This window comes from Chaetodon auriga, chromosome 7 (assembly GCF_051107435.1).
Source record: "Chaetodon auriga isolate fChaAug3 chromosome 7, fChaAug3.hap1, whole genome shotgun sequence".
Lineage (NCBI taxonomy): Eukaryota > Metazoa > Chordata > Actinopteri > Chaetodontiformes > Chaetodontidae > Chaetodon > Chaetodon auriga.
The window spans coordinates 27,179,146-27,202,713 of NC_135080.1; the positions used below are offsets into that span (position 1 = coordinate 27,179,146).

Here is a 23,568-nt window from a genome sequence, read left to right on the forward strand (position 1 = left end):
TGGTAAATAATTGTGAAAAGAATGATTTAGGTGTGGTCAGATGTGTGACATTTTACACAGGACACAATGAGCCTTTAAATGAGCATGAGGAGTGACTCAATCAGTATTGTAGGACAGGGATGTGAGCACAAGACTATTTTGTTTTTGGAAATATGACTCATCATGTACAGTCAACTGTATGATCCAACTTTTTCCAGTGGTCTCGCACTAAATCAATAACATTAACAATAACCGCAACAAATCATAACATGGATACTTAGAATAACAATACTGCAGAGTCAAAATACCTATGAAGGTCAGCCAATCAGCTGAGACTTCCCCTCCTTGCTGTCACAGAGGACTCACACTGCTACAGCTGCCTCCTTGTCCTCAGTCATCATCTTGCTTGACTTTGCAGCAGTGTCTGACACAGTGAACCATCAAATCCTCCTCTCCATCCTCCCAGAACTGGGAGTTTCAGGCTGTGCACTCTGACTGCTCTCAGTATGAGTGAGTCCATGTGCAAGCTTGTACCAAAACTAATAATGTTGCTGATTGGCTGACTGAAGTTACTGTCTCAGCAGCACTACGCTATGCCCAGAGGTGGAGTTCACCATTTTTGTTTGTCTGGTTGTTTTTTTTAACCACCAGCTGCTTATCTGCACAGATAACACAACTTAGAAAATTTAGAAAAACACTTCTGTTTCTAGATTTTCACACTAAGAACTTCCTTTTTGCTGCTAATGTATATCGGTTCTCAGTCTTCTTGATTACTAATTATCAATAAGCCCTCAAAAAAACATCAGTCCACCCCTAATTAGGGATGGGTACCGAATTTCGGTACTTTTTTGGTACCGACCGAATTCCCGCTGAAGTACCGAGTATCGATTCACGGGAAATCCGTCGGTACCACATTTCGGTACCTGAACGCACCTTTTTTTTTTTTTTTTTTTTACCCTGTACGCACCTTGACGTTATGCGTCGGCGAGAGCGGAGGACTCGGTGACGTCAGTGGACCGCAAGCGCTCCGAAGTCTGGCTTCATTTTACCAAGCTGGATGCCGACAACGCGTGGTGCAACATTTGTGATGCGAAGTGCAAAGCCAGCAAAGTGACGTCCAACTTGAGGAAGCACTTGGTTAAACACCAAATATTCCTCAAGGCGGAGGAGTGCACGATTTTTGACAGTTTAAAAACACAGGCTAACGTTACCACAGCTACTCGCCCGGCGCCAGCATTAAACATTACTGCCAGCAAGCCTGCTGCAGCCAGCGGCTCGACACTTGCAGCCAGCTTCGAGGAAGGAGAACAACCGGCCCTTTTAAAAAGGTAGACGACGACGATGACGACGACGACGCAGCTTCAATTAGCTCAGCAGCATCATTATTTTGAAAGAAACCCGCCTAGTACAGGCTGCAAATGTTAAACATTTCATACAGTTATTTATTTTGAATCTATTTATTTTTAAGTTATTTACTTTATCCCCACACACATTTTTCTCAAGTTCTATGTTGGAGTTATTTCACTTGATGTTATTGAAGAATAAATGTTCAAAATTCCGAAGTTTTGACTATTTTTTAAATATACAAAATAACTTAAATTACCAAACACATATCCCCCCCAAAAAAGTATCAAAAACAGGTACCGAAAAATACCGGTATCGATTCGCAGGTACAGAGTATCGGTATCGTATCGATTCAGATGTGAAAGGTACCCATCCCTACCCCTAATCCAGAGAACACAAATGTAAGCTGTAGCAAATGCTATCTTATTTCAGTAGGACTTTCAGAAATCATCACAGAATTTCCATTAATGTCAAAAAAATGTGTTTGAAGCCTTTTTTTTTTTTTTCCCAAATCAATGACCGCAGAAGGAGTTAGCAGGACACCTTGACTTTACTGACATCCAGCAAGCATCACCTCCCACATCCTGATCAGACACTTTTATGTTAAGTCTTAGAAACAGCTTATCAACAAAGAAGAATCCAATTACTGTATCCCTGAGAACCTGGGACATTGCTGTCTTTCTGCTGCAGTAAATCTGCTGGTCAAAAAATAAGTTTCTGACACTGAGCACAAATTCTGAGAAAATACTGAAAGATTTTACTGAAAAGCAGTCAACCGCGATACCACAAAAGAGCATCAAATAGAGTGTAACGAGGACATTCATCTGTTTGTACGCAGAAAGTGGACAAGCTACTCACATATCTGGCCTCCCTGCGCTGACCCTCGGTGTTCCTCAGCCAGCAGTGGCTCAGCTCGCTCAGCTCGGGGATGGGCTGCACCTTCAGCCTCACTGTGTCTCCTGACTGACGGATCATCTCCACTATCTCATCCCGGCTCTTGTTCTCCACATTCCGTCCATTTATCTCCACCAGCCTGTCACCTGGCACCAGCCCCAGTGCGAGGTCCTTGGTACCAGCGCCAGGCTCGGCAAAGTGGACCACGCGCCTGTACACTCCTCCATCAGGGCTGCGGTCCAACATGGTGGTGCGGCGCAAAGAAAATCCAAAGTCACCAGTGTTGCGGCGTTGGAGCTCTAGCTCACGTGTTTCTGGTGCGCTTGGTGCAACCACAGCTGGCAGCTGCAGCTGTGCAGGGAAGGTCTTGTCAACTATTTCAGGGATGCAGACTTTTTTGGTGAGTGATGCTCCAGGCTGCTGCTTGAGGCTGTGCTTGCGGAGCATGCTGAAAACTTTGCTCTCCACCTGTGGAGATGGGGCAGCAGAGTTCTGGCCTGAGGGGGTGGAGCCCTCTGAGGGGCTCTCCTCTTTGCTCCTCTGGGAAAAAGAGAAGCGTTTCATCATCTGACCCACCTGTGAGGAGTTCTGTTTTGCAAGTGAACCAAAATGAGCCACGCGATCACGCACTGAGCTGCGGTGTCCATCTTGGCCTCCACCACCTTCACCCTTCAGGTCATCAGTGGAACTGGCAGCGCTGAGCTGGTCATCCAGAACCATGCTGCTTCGGTTACTCAAGCCATCTGATTCAATGTCAGTGAGCGTGAGCTCGTTGCTGCTGGCCACTTTGATGGGAATGGGGTTGGAGATCTCCAGTTTGTTCTTGGACTCACGCTTGGCCTCCCTCTTGAGGTTGAAGAAACCACGCCGCATGCTCATCTCTTCCAGGCTGCGTAGCTCTGCCGCAGACATTCTCTCCTTTTTGTCTTTCTTCTCCTTCCTACTCCCTTCCCTCTCCTTATCCTTTTTCATCAGATTAAACATGGTGACAAACTAAACACTGTGTTTGCATCCAAAGTGGCTCTATTTTCCCTACAGAGCTGGAGGTCCAGTTCACGAGTCAGGTGCTGTTGTTGTGACCAACAGGGACAAATCCCCTAGGGAAACAGACAGATAGCAACCTGTGTCAAACTCACAAAATTCTAGATATTAATGAAAAGTTGTGTTTGAGTTTCATGTGAAGCTGATAAAAATCAAATATAGGAAATAAAGTCTAAAATAAAATATTTTCAAATACATTCAGATTGTTGATTTGACAATATTCTGGAGATGACTTGGTGCATTCAAAAGATATTCACACATTTCAATCAGCAGCAATGTTAACATATGATTCGTTTCAATCAGCTGGAACAGCAAGATATTTTTAAGATATAGATCGTGATAATACATGAGCTAAATCCCAGATATCTATTCTCATATCCTATATTCATTCATTCATTCATTCATTCATTTTTTCAGCGACACAAAATCTATCAGCAACAATTCTGATAATTAAGTCATTTACCAAGCTGGGGTGAGTGCTATGAAGAAAATCTGTATTGTAGTATAACTAATTGTATATTGTAACATCACTTAAGTAACCATTTATGGATAAAATTACCAGACAGGATAGTCCGTTTTTGGCTCAATTTGATATAACTGTAAACTGATTATGCAAGTTTTTCATTCAAACCAAGCCATTTTAAAGACTCTCCTTGGGCACTGAGCACATGTGATGGGTTTTTCACTATTTTACATATTTAAAAAACTTAGTTGCAACTTTCTGTACAATTCTGATATCATACATACATTAAAACAATGTATTGCCCTGTTATATAGTTTCCAAATAGTGAAATTTGTGAACCAAAAATTGAAAGAAATGGCAAGTGTATTAAATAGCCTTCTTCCCACTTGCTTCTGGCTATTGCTCATTTTGAACACGTCATTTATTTTGCAAGATAATAAGACAGTGTCAGAGGCTTAAGATTGAGATCAAGAACATCATGTTTTATGGTGTTTAAGCAGGCACCCAAAACTCTGCCCGGGTCTCATGGCTTGTTGTAACTGTCCACATGTGGAGAAGACCTCATAAAATACAGACCTACATGACTGCAGACCTCCAACACACTTGCATTACAAAGGCCGTTGGAGGAGCTGGGCTAAACCAAAACACATTCCTGGCTTCATTTTTAGCTGGGTCTCTCCAAACCCTCAAAAATCAGGGACTCTTCCTGCCACAAGCAGGCAGGCAGACACACATCCTTCAGCCTGGTTCTCATTAGCTGAGTGACACACTGAGACTCCTCTGTCCACAGGGCAGCACTAGCTGGATCCCACACAAACAATCAGCTCCTGCCTTACACATAAGTCATATTGGGCATGGCCTTCCTCTGTGAGGTATACTGTGCACTCTCAGCTAGAAATGACATTTAGCTGTTATGGGAGTCTCATATGTGCCTGACAAGTGTATTATGTGTCACAGTTAAGCAACCACAACACAGATACACTGAATATGGTAAGAACTCAATAGGGCTCTCTACCTCAAAATCATAAATCAATATTTTACAAAACACTGCTCAGTGGATCATATCCAAACCAATTTGCCACAACACCAAAAAGGTTCCTAATAGGTCTTTTTCCACCACGAATTGTCTTAAAGGACAGGCAGGGCCATGGTGAATGGGCAGCTTTGTATCAACATTAGCGTCACGTTCCAGCTATAACAGCCAGGGCTAGGGAGCACAAACGCTCCGGATCTGAGCCACAAGGGTCTGCCTACTATTTTTTTTTTTATCGACTTGGCTGCTAAGGTTAAGACAATGCCAACACCTAGCACACTAACGTACACAAAGCAACATTCGCCTCACTCCGCATACGCAAGTCGGGACAAAAAGCATGACAGAGCTAAAACAGGTCTAGCTTTTCGGCTACATTAGCTAGCTGTACATGAGCTACTGTTTGGTAGGTGGGAGTAACGTTACCTAATAGCAAATATCTGCGGTTCTATCCCACGGCAAATGAAAACGCTTCAAAAGCACACACAAACACTAATTCATCAGGATTTTGTTTAACTTCCCAGTGAGCAATCCAGCTAGCTAACTAGCCTAAGTTAATTAGCTCAAGTCAAGCCTTAGTTTCTTGCCCTCATTTTTGGTGAAGCAAACCTGGAACAACACATTGGGATCCTGTAAAAATGATCCGGTCAGCCCGACTGACTGCCTGCCTGTCTGCCTGCCTCAACACTGCTATCTTCAAATAGAAAGTGTCCCCTCACTCTAAGCATGCTTTAGAAGAAATACTCACTGTTCTCCAGTACAGCAAAAGGCTCACAGCTGGTTAGTGGACGCAGCACGGCTCGTAGGAACAGAAGCCGCAGACGGGCTTTGAGCTAACGTTATCAAGGCAGGCTGCTTCAGCCCAGCTTCTTTACAAACAGCTTAAAGTGGTCAACCACTTCCCCCTGCTGGACACACGCTGGAACTACAGCACGTTACCTGTGCCGACGATGGCGACATAGCCCATGTGCAATGTTATTTTACTGCAATGGCCATGGTGGAGCAGGATTTGTGTGGAAACTGTCGCTTTGCTGCAGCAAAAACATTCCTGCTTTATAGAGAACTCATGCAGAATTGACTGGGTTCTGTCCATCATATCTTCAGTCTCCTTAAACAAGTTTTTGGACAGAACATAAACTGCACCTTTGTAACGTCTAGAATATAACAGTGAATGTTAATCCACAAATGATGGATTTTGGGACATGTCCACAGTGCAGCTGGCGCAGTAGCCTCCTCTCACCTATATTTCCAGCAGGCTAAAGAATGTGAACAGCTGAAATAGAATGGATTTTCTTATGTTCTACATCTGTGGTGCTCACAAAGCTGTTTACACAGCACTACTCCCTTACTACTCTCTTACTGTGGTTTTATGACAGTTAATTCATAACTCTAGGGTATAAGTCACCACAAACATAAATAATGTCAACATGTCAGATAAAATCCTCTACATTTCTTTGACTGAGAATGACCTTTTGGAAAACACAGTATTTTATGTTTTCACTGGACAGTCGAGAGCTGACAGGAAAAAGAGAGGGAGATGTGAAATAACATGAAGTGAAGGTCAATAGTCCAGCTCAAATCAGCGGTGTTGCAGGAAGAATAAATATTTGTTCATGTATAGCCCATATACTGCACCAAATAAAGCATGATATCTTTCTATTTTTGGAGATTAAAAATGTTTTATGGTTACTTATATATTTTGTATGAACTTTAGTCTTAAATGTTTCAACATTAGTTGAGAGTTGCTGCAAATGTTACTGGATTCATGCTAAATGATGGACCTAAATATCTGTTCCACATCTCACACATTTAAGGGGTACAGCTGTTTTAGTCCCCCATATCCCTACAACATTCTGCCATACTGAGATGCTTCATTTCCATCAGAAAAAACCTCCAGAATTTAAACTCATTCACAGACTGTGGGAATTGTGGACATGACCCAAAAATCTTTTGTAAAATCTGGTATAGCTGAAGATCTAAGTATATTCACAATCATTTAACGTAAGAATTCCTTTTCCAGCCATTTCTTCCATATACATAAAATGTTTTCTTTTCTTTCTTTTTTTTGTTAGTAATGTATAGCTTTCAAATTAATCAAATACTAGAAGCTTCATTTAAAAATCAGGTTCAAACTTCATGAACTATGCATTTTTTTTTTTTTTATGTATTCTGAAGGTGAGACATAATTGGCCATGGATTAATATGTTTAGATGACTGAGAGGATAAGCAGTGAAATTGAGGGAGGAGAAATATGACACATTGTTCTACTATATATGCCATGGAGATGCCTCAGACTAAGCCTATAATAACAGAACAAAAGTTTTGGTTTCTGGTTTTCCCACTTGCATTTGGGACTGTATACCATTCAGAAGGAATTGTTTGTACTGTATATACTATCAAATCTCTTTAAGGTTCCTGTCATTCATGCAGTGATTTTTTTTTCTAACTCATTTGAGCTGTTAAATTGTAAATTGATGTTTAAATACCCAGTTTTTATTGTATTCTTATTTTCATCCTGTATCACATGCTCAGCCCTGTGATAAACTCCAGCCCCTCCATCCTGCACAGGATAAGTGGATATAGGGAATGAATCGATGATGGATCTCAATAAACCATAAACTGGTCAACTGGACACACACTGGCTGCTCTTCACCCACCTCTTAAATCACAAACATCACCATCATACTAACAGTATCAGTATCAACGTGGATACTGGCAGACAACTTGCTTATCCATCTATTGTGTTAAATGTGCAAACATACTGAATACTGTGCCAGCTCAATTCATGTGGAAAAAAAAAAAGTTTTGCCTTTTTCTATTTTGACTTCATTACACATTAATTTAAAACCAGTGTGCAGTCCAGTAAGCATAAAGATACATGACCGAAATGACAGTAAAACATTAACTTTTTGTCCAGAGGTTTTCATGTGAACTTTCACTCCACAAGCGGTGAACATGGACTGAACCTTTATTTCAGTTCAGCCACTTTTTCTATTATAGCTGCAGTGTAAATGTAGCCATAGAAAGAACTCTTTTTTCCAATTAAAAAAAAATTGTTTAAAGAATTCCATCTGTCTATATCTCGAACCAAGGCTTCACTAGAAACACAAGACTGAAAAAAAGAAGTTGAAATACTCTAGCAGATTCTGCTCACATGACTGTGCCATCAGCAAACTTGAAAATGGAGATTGAGATGGAGTTCCTGACCACACAGTCAGGCGTGTTCAGGAAATTAAGAAGAGGTCTGAGCGCTCACCCATTGATGGCACCTGTGTTGTATTGTATTGTATTTAGGATGAGGGGGCTGGAGGTGTGGCTCATCCCTGCTTGAGTTCTGACAGTCAAGAGGTCCACGATCCAGGTGCAGAGGGAGGTGTTTAGTCCCAGTTTCATGACTTTAGGAGCTATTCTGGTATTATGCTGATGAAAGATGACTGTTAAACAGTACACATAGCTCATGGCAGATAAGAAAACCAGTGGGGTCAGGATACTAGACAGAGACGATGTACAATGGTCCTTTATCAACTCCTCAAAACACTTAATGACCACCAAGGTAAGGGCTATGGAGCACTGTTTGTTGCAGGTTGGTGAAGAGTTCCTTGGTTGAGGGTTAATGGTCGACCTCTTGAAGCACATAGGTCAGCATATTCAAAATAAGAAAGATTATTTTATCATATATTAAAAGACCCCATAACAACATTCATTTAACAGTCCCATACTGTCCAAAAGAATTAGAGGATAATATATAAAATGAGAACAGGCACTCACCAGGCGCTCGCTGGTGGGCCCCATCTCCAAGCCTGGCTCCAGGGAGAGGCGCCGGTATCCCTCCAGGCAGGTTCCCCTGGTCCTTGCTGGTTGTCCTCATAAGGGTCTTTTGAGCCGCTCTTCGTCTGTCTTGGGGGACCCCACCAGGGAAAATTACCAAAGGCAAATCTTCCCCCAGCCACATAGCTCCTAGGGTCATTAGGGTTCTCAAACACCTTCACGGTGATAAGGTGGCAGCTGAGGGAGCAGGCACAATGTTGCTTTTTGAGCTAAATGATACCATCAAATACTAACAATGATGTCGATGAAGTTAACATCCTGAAGTAATATTTACCATGTTCACCATCTTAGCTTAGGGTGTCAGCATGCTAACATTTGGTGATTAGCAATTTTGCTGCCAGATCTCACAAGATAAAAAAGGGACAACCTCTCCCTCTCTATCTGTATGCATTCATGTCCCATAAATTCATATTGCTAACTTGACTTCTTCCCTGGAGTCCTTGTGCTCTCTTGCCTCGCAGATTCCCATGGATTGTGGCTGCACTTGGATTGTGGATCATGGTTGCACTAACTGCTGTCACAAGGGTGGGTTTTGGGCCAAAGTGCAGAACCACCACAACTCAGATATAGCTTGTACTGACTTTATTCTCAGACTTGGCAGGTCCAGATGAGTAGCAACAATACAGAGTCTCTCTTAATACACAGTGAGTCAGACACCAAGCAGTCAAAGGCAAGCAAAGATTCGGGGCATGCTGAATACTAGGTCTTAGAGTCTCGTTTTCTCTCAGGCAAACAAAAATCCAGGAAGGGTATGACAAGACTAGTGGTTGCACACAAAAGGCTGATATGGGGTACAGGAGAACAGATGTGGCCAGAAACAGGCAGGTTCAGCAACAGGAGATCAGTCTATATGAAATAGCTGGGAAGTCTTACTGAGCACAACAACAGTCTGGCAACCAGTGAGTGTGGCAGAGCAGCCTATATATACTGCACTGATTGCTATGAATCTCAGGTGTGTGATCAGGTGAGCAGGCAGGTGGGAGTGGCTGAGAGTGGAAAAGTACTGAGGGCACTAGCGAGCAGATGACGAAACAATGGCAGTATGTAAGAACTGAATATACTGTGACAAACTGCCATGGCCCTGCTTGACTGCTACTGTTATTTTATTAGTCATTATTTCTATTATGTATTATACACATTATTATTGTTGTTATTATTATGTACATAAGCTATCATATCTTAATATATACTATCATACACATACCATATGCTTCATATGCAATTTCCTTGTTAGTCATATTTCTGTATTATTATAGCTACTATTATCATTGTCATTGCTGTGCATATTGCTCTCACTCTCTCTCTCTAAACCAAGCTGTTGACGGAGATGACCGTCACCCAGGGTCTGGTTCTGCTTAGAATGGTCTAGACCTGCTCTACATTTTACACTTTCTATAAGTGTCATGAAACAACTTCTGTCTCACAAATTAATTGAATTGAATTGAACAACTTGCTCTACGAGGTGAATTATTGGGGAGTTTCACAGCTCTTAAACATTAAAGTATTAAACTTTTAATAAATTCTACGATTTTTTTAGGAGAGACATTGCAACAAAAAAAAAAAAAAAAATAGAACAAGATAGATCTAGAGGGAAGAGTGGAACAGAACAGAAACAAAAATTTTCTTCAGTGTGCACCTGGTCTGCCCTTTAGTTCACTGGATACCTCCAGGCCCTGTTTACACGTACAGGGTTATTTGAAAAACAGCGACATTTCCCCTTGTTTGTGCCCTTCGTTTACACGCAAACGGAGAATTTGTCTCTGAAAACGATGCATTCTAAAAACTCCGGCCAGAGTGGAGATTTTGGAAAACTTCAGTTGCATGTTTGCATGTAAACTGAGTTTTAGGTAGCCGATGTCACATAATACGCCAGAACTTGCACCTGCGCCAAAAGTGTGACCTATGTTTACATTTTCATTTGGCTGTGGTGATCATGGATGCATTCAGAGTAGCAGTCATATTTATGTTGGTGCAAACCCTTTTCATATGTTTGCATTTGCAAATACAGCTGTTCTATTATATCGAGGAGCAGAGACGAATGAGCGCTCGGAGGTCAGCAATTTTACAACAACTTCTCCCCCCTCAAACACAAAGAGCCAGTACGTGTCACTGCCAGCGTCTACGTACACGGGTTAATGTAAACAAAAAGTTTTCTGAAAATGGACACGTGTGCACGATGTTATTTTTGAAAACAGAGAGGGTGAAATGTCCGTTGCCAGACTCTTAGACCCTGTTTACACTTAGGGAAAACGCATATGTTTTCATGCGGTTTGGCCTCTCGTTTACACGCAAACAGAGTTTTTTTTCAAGGAAAACAATCATTTTTAAAAACTCTGGCCAAAGTGGAGATTGTAAATGCCGTTTTAGGTTCCGAAACGTCACAACATGCAACTGAAAATACTTAACGTCATGTGAGCGACCTATGTTTACACTCATGCCATAGGTTTGGCATAGTTATGATGGCGCTCAACAGCGTATTTATCCAGGTTCATGTAAACATTTGTGACAACATTTTTGAAAACGATGTTGTGTGTCGATGTTATTTTTGAAAATGGAGGGGCTAAAATATATGTTTTCCAAAATACCCTGCTACATGTAAACATAGCCTTATACAATAGGGTCCCACAATATTTTTTAGTCAGCTGACGAAGGCTTTTGCTCAGCTATTCAACTGTACATTGACCATATGTGCTCAAAAAAAGGACAGTAGTCAAGTAAAGGCCAATCCCAAATACAGGCCAGGGGAAAAAACAAGGGTGGATAAATTCCTGGTGCCTGTTACATAATGTGCCTGCCGACTAAGAATCATCTAAATTTCTCCATAATAACATCAACAATATAATCATGACATTTTCAACACATCTTTGTGGATTACTAACCCAAAGCAGGATTTCTGTCATTGTAAATTTGAGTTAATGTCACGGCCAAACAGCTATTTGTAGTAACTCACAAGTGCCACAAGATGGCAATAGTTACATCTCCTGTATGGAAAGCAAGAGTCACTGAATTTTCTACAATATTGTCCAGCAAATGCTTCATAATAAAAGCCTTGTTGGGCAATGAATTGATTCTGTCCACTGAAAAGCCAGAGGACTTTTCATTGGAAACTAACCCTCTGCAGTTGAAGTAATCAAAGCCCCTACTTGAGAATTTACAGTCAATGAACGTTTAAGCGAGTAACCAAACAATAGATGGCTGTCACACATAACTTTGCACCAATAAACATGAGTTATCACCACCTAAAGAATTAAGTGTTTAGCTTGCAGCTTAATCTACTTAGTGGTTATATCAAGCTTGTTATATAGAAGACTGAATAAATGTGCTGCTCAATGCTGAGTCACCATTTCTGAATTGACCTATGTGAATGTGTAATGATGCAGTGGTTCAACTGTGATTAAAATGATACCATTGCAGCTCTGTTGCTCCGCTAGTTCTGACTGGTATTCATATTCTTTGAATTGTGCGTCACTTCACATTTGACTTTCATCCATTGGCTTATTTTCTTTTTCATGGATATGCTCTATCATAACCTTCTAAACAATCTCGCTCCACTCAAAACCAGATCTGTCACATTCACTCATACTGCACCTTGGTTCACTTCCACTCTTAGACAGTTAAAAGCAAAAGGACGTCAACTTGAAAGACTCTACAGGAAAACTGGTCTCACTGTGCACAAAGACATGTATTCAAATCTTATTCTCTACTACAAGGACTGCATTTCTACAGCTAAATCCATATATTTTTCTGGTTTAATCAGTTCAAATGAGGGTAATTCTAAGGCCCTTTTCTCCCTACTTAAAAATATTACAAAACCGCCAGATTCACTCCCTCCCCACCTGTACTCCTCTGATTTCTGGAACACTTTGGTATCATTTTTTTCTTCGAAAATTGAACACATTCACCAACAGCTTATACCCACCTCCATACCCACCTTCATTCAAAAATCCAAATCTTCAACCTGCCAATTAGACCCTCTTCCCACTATTCTTGTTAAAGCCACCCTCCCCTCTCTGTCCCCTCTTATCATAGACTTTATACACTCTCCCCTTACCACTGGTGTTGTTCCTTCCGCCCTTAAAACAGCTGCTGTGACCCCAATACTCAAGAAACCTGGTTCAGATCCCAATAACCTCAATAATTTTCGTCCAATTTCAAATCTTCCATTCATTTCCAAAATTCTTGAAAAAACAGTTGCTGCTCAACTCCATACCCATTTGTCCTGCAATAATATATATGAACAATTTCAATCTGGTTTCCGTCCCCTCCATAGCACTGAAACAGCACTCCTTAAAGTCACTAATGACCTCCTCCTTGCTGCTGACTCCGGTTCACTATCCATTCTCCTTCTGCTTGATCTGACTGCGGCCTTTGACACAATTTCACATACCATCCTTCTGGACAGACTTTCCTCTCTTGGCATTACAAATACACCTCTAAACTGGCTTCATTCATATCTTTCAGGCCGCACTCAGTTCATTCAGTTAAAATCATTCACTTCCGATCCAGTCCCCGACACCTCGGGTGTCCCCCAGGGCTCTGTCCTGGGACCCCTGCTATTCATTATTTACCTTCTCCCCCTCGGTCACATTTTCCGTAAACATCATATTCATTTTCATTGCTACGCGGATGACACCCAGCTCTACCTTTCAACCAAACCCAACTCCACACTCCCACCTCTGTCCCTCACCAACTGCCTCCTTGAAATGAAATCCTGGTTCACCTCAAACTTCCTTAAATTAAATTGTAGTAAAACAGAGTTTCTTTTAATAGGCACAAAATCTACTTTAAATAAATTCCATAATTTCTCTATTCCCATCGATAATTCCTCCATCTTTCCCTCCCCTCAGGTCAAGAGTCTGGGTGTCATCCTCGACAGCACCCTCTGCTTCGCCTCCCATGTCAATAACATTACTCGGTCTGCCTACTTCCATCTTCGCAACATCAACCGGCTCCGTCCTTCTCTCACTCCTCACTCCACTGCTGTTCTTGTTCACAGTCTGGTCACCTCCCGTTTGGATTATTGTAATTCTCTTCTCTTTGGCCTTCCACATAAAACCCTCCATAAATTACAGCTGGTCCAAAACTCAGCCGCCCGTATCATCACACGCACCCCTTCAATCCATCACATCACACCTATTTTACAACAGCTCCATTGGCTCCCCATCACATATCGCATCAACTACAAATTACTGCTTCTTACCTTCAAAGCTGTCCACAATCTCACCCCTCCATATCTTTCTGACCTCCTCCACATTGCTACACCTGCCCGCACTCTCAGATCCTCTTTCTCCATCCATCTCACTGTCCCCCCTGCCCGTCTTGTTACCATGGGGTGCAGAGCATTCAGCCGCTCTGCTCCACAGCTCTGGAACTCACTCCCACCTGACCTCCGTAACACAGACTCACTACCACATTTCAAATCCAAACTCAAAACTCATCTGTTTAAACTAGCTTACTCCCTCTGAGTAACCTTACTCCCTCTGATCACAGCTGCATTGCCTAATTTAAATTGTATTTTGCATTTTATCTTTATTGTTTCTTTTAATATTGTGTCTATTTTTTATGCTTGATGATGTAAGGTGATGTACGGTGATGTAAGCACCTTTCCACTGCAACGTCAAGTTGCTCAAGGGGGTATCTGATTGCCAAACATTTGTACTTTAAGTAGCCTAAGCAATCGTCCCCCAACTCACTGGATGAGTTACAGGCTCTCTGTGTTCCCTGTGCACAGTGTTTGGATCCAAAGAAAAATGAAGGTGCAACCAGTGGTTTTACCTTGCCTGCAGGAGGAAGACATGGATTACACATTTTCTAATAATAGACATAGACATAGCATAATAGACTTAATTGCTCCATTGCAAATGCGTTTCCTGTCTTTTTATTAACAGGAATACTTAAGAAGTGCTGAATCAAAAGTTAGGATCTCCCATCAATATAGTTATGATATCCAATAAAGATCATTTCTTTTGGCTTCTCATGCCTCTGTAGGGGAATTAGGTCATTAAACCTTTGGGTTTAATGTTTGCACTCATTAATATAGAGAGGGGCGCCAACCTTCCTCAACTCATTTTATTTATTCTTTTCTTTGAATGCTGATTTAACAATAATTTAATGAATTAATGGTAGATTAGTCTCATCATCTGAAGCGGAAGCTCTCGATACAGTGATAGTCTATTTCCAGCTCAAAAGGACACTGTCTGACAACGACTTAAGTGAGAAATATTATTTATTTGGCACAATAATGAGAATGGAAATGAATAATGAATGATACAATAAATAATATGGATTATATGACTGGATGAAGAAGCTATAGCAAAATAATAAAAGGAATGAGTTTGGCAATAGTGAGAGGTAGTTTGAAGAAATATGAGGATGTGAATGTAGTGTTAATTACTAGGCAAGTCTAATGAGAATTGAAATTGTTATAGCCTACAACACCAACTCTTATTCAGTTGGAGGTCTTGTTCTCCTACACCTCTCAGCTGCTGAACAGTAATGAATGCATCTCATTAAAATATGATTGATCTGGTCTGATTGTCCCTATTGACAACTGCGGTATGCTGTTTAAAATACAGTTTACAGTTATTTCAAAAAAATTAAGTTAATACAATTTTCAAGGAATTTGTATTTTTTAAAAAACAATTACCGAGGACTGTTGTTAAACACCAGTTTTTTAGTAAAACAGCACGAGTGAGGAACTGACAGCTGCTTTCTTAGACGCTGCTGTAAATTTGTTGACAACATCATTGACAGAAAGAAAACTAGGAATAAAGGAAAACATATTTATTTCTTGAGTAGATGTTTTATTTTATTTCACAGGTTTACAGGTTATGTTTATAGCTTGTTTAAAATGGAGATATCTAGAGAAGTTGAATTGTTCATTTTATTACCTAATCAAGTTCCAGCAGAAGAATTCAAGAATTTGTCACTCCATAACACATGTTGTGACACTATAGTTCAAGTTTAACATTTAACAAAGCATAAATTATAAATGATTACACAATTAAGATGCAATTGTATTGCACATCGGTATTACTTTCGAGACATCATCATTTGCAATATCAGTGGAACTGCAATTTGTAAACTGGACCTGCTATGAGTTGAAAGATTTTATTTTCTTTAAGAATGAGAAATTGTGTAGGATATAATAGTAAGAAAACTGGAATGATTACTTGCTGTATGAATACACAGGAGGCAAATATGCAATATTGACTAAATATCCAAAGCAATCGATTGGCACGGATTAATTAAGAAATGCAGTGGTTGTGATAAGGGAAACCATTTCATGTGTAAGATGTCAAGACCTGCCACAAGTCCTGGATCTCTACACCATCACGGAGGTCAGACTGATGTCACCGTCGATCTCCAGGGTGGTAATGTGCTGGAGGGAAGTGTAACGATGCCTAAAGGTGTGTGTCTGCATCCCATTGGCCACAATCCTGAAGGAGTGCTTCTCACAACAGATAGTCAACTGAAAGACAAAAGGGGCATTTCAAAATCACATAATTTGAAGATCGTCCCTGATAGCTGTAAAACTAACAAGCTTGCCAGAGTGTCTTTTACTTGGTACTTTGATAGGAGTTCTACATGAATATATATATTGATAAGTGTTAATGGTTCAAATTCATCAATTAACAAAATGCAGTGAGTGAACAGAAGAGAAATCTTAATCAAATCAATATTTGGTGTGACCTCCCTTTGCCTTCAAAACAGCATCAATTCTTCCAGGTACACTTGAACACAGTTTTTGAAGGAATTCGGCTGGTAGGTTGTTCCAAACATCTTGGAGAACTAACCACAGATCTTCTGTGGATGTAGGCTTCTTCAAATCCTTCTGTCCCTTCATGTAATCCCAGACAGACTCTATGATGTTGAGATCAGGACTCTGTGTGGGCCATACCAGCACTTCCAGGACTTCTTGTTTTTCTTTACACTAAAGATAGCTCTTAATGACACTGGCTGTATGTTTGGGGTCGTTGTCCTGCTGCAGAATAAAATAATAGGTTTGGGGCCAATCATACACCTCCCTGATGGTATTACATGATGAATAAGTATCTGTCTGTATTTCTCAGCATTGAGGGCACCATTAATCCTGACCAAATCTCCAACTCCATTTGCAGAAATGCAGCCCCAAACTTGCAGAAAACCTCCACCATGCTTCACTGTTCCCTGCAGACACTCATTATTGACTCATCAGTCAATAATGAATTTTGACTCATCAGTCTAGAGCGCCTGCTGCCATTTTTCTGCACCCCAGGTCCTATGTTTTCGTGCATAGTTGAGTTGCTTGGCCTTGTTTCCATGTCGGAGGTATGGCTTTTTGGCTGCACCTCTTCCATGAAGACCACTTCTGGCCTGACTTCAACGGACAGTAGATGGATGTACCTTGGTCCCACTAGTTTCTGCCAGTTCTGAGCTGATGGCACTGCTGGATATCTTCTGATTTCGAAGGGAAATAGCTTGATATGTTTTTCATCTGCTGCACTAAGTTTCCTTGGCAGACCACTGCCTCTACGATCCTCAACGTTGCCCGTTTCTTTGTGCTTCTTCAAAAGAGCTTGAACAGCACATCTTAAAACCCCAGTCTGCTTTGAAATCTTTGTCTGGGAACGACCTTGCTGATGCAGTATAACTACCTTGTGTCTTGTTGCTGTGCTCAGTCTTGCCATGGTGTATGAGCTGTGACATGAAACTGTCCACAACCTCACCTTGATAGTATAGTTTGGCTGTTCCTCACCCAGTTTTAAGCCTCCTACACAGCTGTTTCTGTTTCAGTTAATGACTGTTTCAACCTACATGTGAAATTGATGATCATCAGCACCTGTATGGTATAACTGGTTGATCACACACCTGACTATAATCCTACAAAATCCCTGACTTTGTGCAACTGTACCTATAAGAATTGATGTTATATTGATGATATATATATACGAAAACCAGTCTCCATCAGAATGAAGGAAGAATTGTATCTCCTTGCGATGATGTACTGAAAGCTAGTTTAACTATGTTCTTAGCTCAAGTGATGGAAATACAGTGACATATACATACGGTTTTAAGAACAGAACAGAACAGAACAGAGCAGAGCAGAACAGAACCCATTGCTACTAGTGATGCTCGACCTCCACCAGGTCAGTGTGTGCAGTGAGTGAAGTAACAGCAGTGGTACCGTGAAAGACTGTCCCCTATGGAAGGGCATTCCGCCACCACGCTCCTCAGCGCCCCACTGCCCATTCATCTTGGCATTTCGAACAACAGAGTTTTCATTGAAACGTGGATTGTAATGCAGAGCAATGCCAGAGGGATGGCAAAAATTCACATGAAACCTGAGGGAACACAAAGAGGAAAGACAGAGTATAATATGAGCTGAGACCTCTTGCATGACTGCTTTCTTAAATTTAAGTCTTCAAATGGGAAATGCACCAGTTTTTCAGATAAAGATCAGTTTGTAAGTAAAAGGGACCACGACTGCGTAGATGAAAACAGTTCTATAATGTCTAACAAACACAAAACGTAACACATTTGTGTACTCTTGCAGTATGGGCTAAATTGTCATATTGGCCAGCTCTGGCTATACACATGCTGTGTAATAAAGCGCACCAAATTCCATCATCTGTCTGCCAAAACAGGAATGTGATGAAACAAAACTCTGGATTTGGTACTTTGGTAATTCATTAAACCACAGTGTCATTATAATACCATGAGGTGCTAAAGTAAGTAATTTTTAAATTCTATACATACTGACCTACGCAAATGTCACCAACTCTGAATCATCATTGTATAATCTAGATAATCTAAAATAATATAAATTATTCTCTTGGGAAAATAAACTTTGACTGTTAGGGCCTATATTTGATGTTTTTGGATGGTTTAGGAGTTTTGTGAGTTCTTTAACCTTCTTCTCTATGCAGTAACTTTAAGTGTGGTGTGTCATCTTATTTGATGTAAAAGCTCATTAACTGGCAACGCTCATCTTCAGAGTGAGGAAACAGTGGTCATAATCTCTTTGGAGAAACAACCGTGCCACAGAAAAAGTTGCTCACTTCCACAGAAATCAACAAATTTCATCTGCTCTACGTACACAGTCCTCAGTCTTGAGGTTTAAAGCTATGTAATTTCATTTCTATAATGCTGTTTTTAAAGTGAAATCTAGCAACAATTGAAGAAGTCAGACCTTGTGGCAGTGGGGTGAACAGTCCCATGTACAGTGATGGTTCTGCCCGGTTGAAGTCCACCAGTGATGATGCTTGTGTATGGAACGGGCTGTACGGAGACAGAGTGGGAAAATAATTTCTACAAATGCACTCAACTATACATTAAATACCAGAGAGGAACAGTCATGAACAGTGAGCTTATTTTACTTTGGCAGCAATGACTTAAAAACATACACAATAGTAGTTATTTATAGCCATTTATTTATTTATTTTAGCACCCCTACTTTTTATAATCATGTGTTTCACACAGTCAACCTCACCCCATCCTCCGTTGTAAGTCTTTTGAGGATGCCCTTTACATATCCCATTATGACACTATCACCTGTTTACTGGTGGAATGTTCCAAACAGGTGTTTTTGGAGCATTCCACAACTTTCCCAGTCTTTTGTTGCTCCTGTCCCAACTTGTTTGAAACTGTTGCTGCATGAAATTCAGAATAAGCAAATATTTACAAAAATCAATGAAGCTGATGAAGTCAACCATTAAATGGATTGAACTGTTTTCAATCGAGCATATGTCAAAAAGGGCTAGCAAATAATCACATTCTGTTTTATGTTTTACACAACGTCCAACCTTTTTTGGAATAGGGGTTGTAAATATTTCCTATTTTTACCAAATAAATGAAATCCCATTCACCTCCATTGTATTGGGTGGAGGCAGAGATCAGAGACAGACATGTCAAAACCTGGACAAAGGAAACCTAAACTATCTACATGGCCAGATACCAGTAGAAGTAAGTGAATGTGAATTGTTGCTTAAAACCACACTGTAGGCTTAATTGTTCTCTTTTGATTATGTTTATTTTTTGCAATTTGTGTGAGCTGACCCCTGAACAGTAAAATGTGTATAGAACTGGAACTCCACCGTTGCGGATACTCACAGGCTGAGCAGGAGGAAATCCTGGCTGCGAGGGGAATCCTGGCTGCGAGGGGAATCCTGGCTGTGATGGGAATCCAGGGTGTGATGGGAATCCGGGGTGCGACGGGAATCCGGGGTGCGACGGGAATCCGGGGTTCGAGGGGAATCCAGGCTGTGGTGGAAAAGCCGGGGCAGAAGGGAAGGCACCCTGGGTGGGATAGGCTACATGTGCAGGAAATGCAGGCTGACCAGGAAATGTCCAGGGAATTAAACACAAAAAGAAATCCCTGTAAGATCATTCACCTTTCTGGAATCCTGTTCACATAATCCACATTGATGTATTTTTGAGGTTTGGGATTATTTGTGACAACAGCATTGGCATACAGTACATGAAACACAGACAACACCATACTGTTTTTTGCATTTGTTCTGGTAGCATCCTCACCATAGAATTCTGGAAGCCAATGGAGGAAATTTCTACTTTTCCGCCTACTGAGATGGTGTCCACCTGGTGAAATGGGATACGATGTTTGTACTCCATAAAGTGACTGCCATTGGCGTTCAGCTGGAGAGAAACGATATGGAAGAATATTAGTGTCTCACTTTTCAGCACAGAAAAATATTTTTGCGTACACATAAATAACATCTTTTACAGAAAATGTTACCATGCAAAGAAAATATGAATGTTCAAATCTATTGTTTGTTTACTTCAATGAATCTACTCAATCCAGTTTTCAGTCTTGCTTCCCTTCTTTCCTTGAAACGAATGATCCTAAAAGTGATCAGATTTAAGACAAAACAGCCATTGATAAAATAACTAATTAGCTAAATTCTCTCATTGGCTGAAATTGTGGCATTGTAACAGGTTGAGTGAGACTACTCAAACTTGAGCGAGATTATTAGATGTTTGCTTAAATTAAATTATTCTTGGACTGATAATTATCTCTGAACATGTAACTTGGAAACAAGATTTGTAAATGCAAAGAAATAAAATCTGCTTGATTCAGTTTCTGGAATTGTCAGAATGCTACTCTATCATGCGTTGATCATTGACTTCTCAGACCTGGTAGGAATCCCGGCTGACTGTGATGAGCAGGCTGAAGGTAGAGCCAGCAGGGAAAGGAGAGTTCTGCTTCCTCTCTTCAATGCCCCAATTGCCATACTGAAAGGTATTGGTCACCACATAACCAGGGTTCCTGTCATAGCGTGGGTTAAAGTGGAAAGCAATGTCCGCATTGGTCCTGGAACCACACTGTAAATCCACATGGAATCTGGAGAAAAACAGAAGTTTAAGTCATTTAATGGTGTACAAGAAACTGTAATTATTTTGCTTTTTATCTAAAATGTGGCTCAATTACTTTTTCTTTTTAACCTCTATTGATTTTTAATGTTGTGAGCTACTGGACTTTACTGTAGGCTGGGTAACAATTTCAAAAAGAATCCCCAAATAATGAACTGTAGTAAGTAACTTCAAGGCACCATAGGGCAATGGTTTGATCCCTGGAATTTTTATCTCATGGAAAACCTAATAAAAACATGTATGTACATACATATCACATACGCAGGCAGCTAAGCCAAAAGCTCCAGAACAAGCAAGCAATAGCTTTGCAGAAGTTTACAAGTTTGTGTCTTGGTGAGAAATACTGAACCTTATACATGTTAGGATCTGGACTTTTTAGTTTATTTATTTCCTGTTTTATTTTGTAGTCACCCCTTGTGCATCAAAGTTTATTTTACTCCCTGTGTTTTCCCACTCTTGTGATTGTTTGATTGTGTCCACCTGTGTGTAATAAGTTCTCCTCCCCTGTCTATTTAAGTGAGTGTTTCCGTTTGTCTTTGTTGCATCATCCCTTATGTGTGGCTTTTCTTGTTCCCTGAGATTCTTATTTCCTGTGAATAATTCTAGTCTAGTCCCTGGTTTCCCTGTTAGCAAATTGTCTTGTTTCCCTCAAAGTTTCTTTTTTTGTTTGCTTGTTTGTTTTTTTTGTAAGTCTGTGGATTTTGTTTGCTTTATGGACTTTTACTTCGGTTTTGACCTCACCTGCCTCACCCTTGGCTTATCTTGTTAAATAAATTTTGAACGGATGCCGCCCTGCCTTTTGTTTTTGTCGGCATCATTGGTTTCACTTCCTTGTTTTTTGCTCAGTACACCGATAGTTTAGTTAACAAGAAAAAAACTCAACAAATGTGTCAAAAAAAATTTAAAATAACAGAATTCATTAAGTACATTAAGCATAGTGTGTCCTAATGTTAAACAAACTCCTAAAACTGAGTCTGAATTTAGTAAATATATAACAACATAAGCCTAAAGGGAGTATTTTTGCCATTGCAAAACAAAAGACATGCAATCCTTACCTTATAAGATGTACTGTCAAAGGTCAATGACAGGTTCCACTGTAAAACACTGAAACTATCTACATACTGTAGTACATGGGGACATGACAATAATACTCGGAGTGAAGCCAAAAGTACAGAAAACACTCTAAATTGGAAAATTTGATCAAGTTAAAAAACAAACAATAGTATTCCTCCTGTTCTCCTGTTATTTTACTTATTCTTTTTGTGGTGTTTAGGGGTTAAAATGTTTCATGAAACATTATATTTGGTACTTTAATGCTGCAAAATGTTAGGACCATAGAGCTGAAAAAGAAAAGAAAAGCAAAGCTGAAATGATGATGAAAAAGCAGTCTGACCTGTCGGCTCCAGGCAGGACTCGTCCATTGATGGTGATGGACTTCCCCTCCTGCAGACCACCATGGATTGATCCAGTGAAGGGGATTCTCTAGAAAGGACACATCTTAAACTGTAAAGAACTGCTTTTACAACTGTAGTACACTAGCAAAAGGTTTCAATTTGGAGAATTGCTGCTTCGTGCCCATGTGGCTCCCTGATTCCTGCATGCCTCATGTTCCCAAACCGGTTTGGAATAACCTTTTCAGCTCTTGTACCTGTGCTACTCTTCACAAATGTAATGTCTCTGGGCTCATGTCATCATTCTTATAATATGGTTTTTTTTTTTTTTTTGTTTTGTTTTTTTTGCAATCGGTAACTAAGTTTCTTTTTTCTTCGCTTTAGGATCATATTTCCTGATCCTCTCTACACCACACTCCACTGTACCACTGAGAGCTCATCCAGCCTCTTTTAAAGTCTACAGTCATTTCTCACCGGCTGACTAAGACAGGTTTCCATTTACGGACCGTATTGTCTGTCAATATATGATTACACAACGTAAATTTCATTTAAAAACACACACAGACTGTCTATACATACATAACCGATAAAGTTGACCGTGATTCTGTTGAAATTTTTACAGTTCACTTAGTTATATTTGGCAAAATGCAATTCAGATGATGCTGGGCTTTCTTTCTTTCTTTCTTTCTATTTTATTTTATTTTATTTTAATATTTATTTATTTATACATACATACATACATACATACATACATACATACATTTTATTCGCATTCCGCCTATTTTCCGCCCAAATTGACCACTTCGGCATATTTTCTTCTCAGGGAAACAAACAGTTTCTGCCAAATTCAGATTGAGCAACCAACAGGATGTAACTCTTGGTCCGTAGACTCACTCGCCAACGCGTGTTATTGGAAAAGTATGAAAGGTTGTAAACAAGTAGAGACGCGCTATAAAACTGAAACTGGTCGGAAATCAGCGTTTGGTGCATTAAAGCGTAGAGGCTGATGAGGCGTAAACTACCCTTAAAATCTGTCAGTGGAGCCAGGCCCGGACACAAACAGCTGTCCTGCCGTCCATAAACGTTTCTCAAGAAAAGACAAGCTTCAGTCACTTACTGGGTTGTAAAAAGGTAACTGCTGATTAAAAGCCATTGTCCGAAGTGGAGTCGTGCAGGTTTTCTGAGTTTCGGAGAGCGTGCTCTCGAGTCAAAATGGATGTGTAACAGGA

The 23,568-nt window shown here is 40.4% G+C and overlaps 2 protein-coding genes across 6 annotated transcripts in view; both read right to left on the bottom strand.

The window, feature by feature from the left end:
• myo18ab (myosin XVIIIA b) overlaps window positions 1–5,630 on the bottom strand; it is a 140,469-nt gene extending 134,839 nt beyond the window's left edge. For 3 of the 5 annotated variants that reach the window (XM_076734933.1, XM_076734932.1, XM_076734931.1), the window contains exons 1-2: window positions 5,500–5,630; window positions 2,182–3,314 (exon numbers count right to left, since the gene is read on the bottom strand). In XM_076734933.1, the coding sequence (XP_076591048.1) occupies window positions 2,182–3,201 (1,020 nt within the window). In that variant the 5' untranslated portion in view covers window positions 3,202–3,314; window positions 5,500–5,630. The remainder of the gene's footprint in view (window positions 1–2,181; window positions 3,315–5,499) is intronic. The other 2 variants (XM_076734937.1, XM_076734935.1) reach the window with 1 other exon arrangement.
• A 9,741-nt stretch (window positions 5,631–15,371) lies between these two features.
• Window positions 15,372–23,568, bottom strand: LOC143323841 (galectin-9C-like). The gene is made up of 8 exons (XM_076735957.1): window positions 23,457–23,568; window positions 22,342–22,430; window positions 20,712–20,919; window positions 20,094–20,213; window positions 19,671–19,892; window positions 18,751–18,839; window positions 17,746–17,902; window positions 15,372–16,050 (listed from the first exon to the last, which is right to left on the bottom strand). Exons 1-8 carry the CDS (start codon window positions 23,490–23,492, stop codon window positions 15,904–15,906), a joined length of 1,068 nt encoding a protein of 355 aa, XP_076592072.1. The 5' UTR covers window positions 23,493–23,568; the 3' UTR covers window positions 15,372–15,903.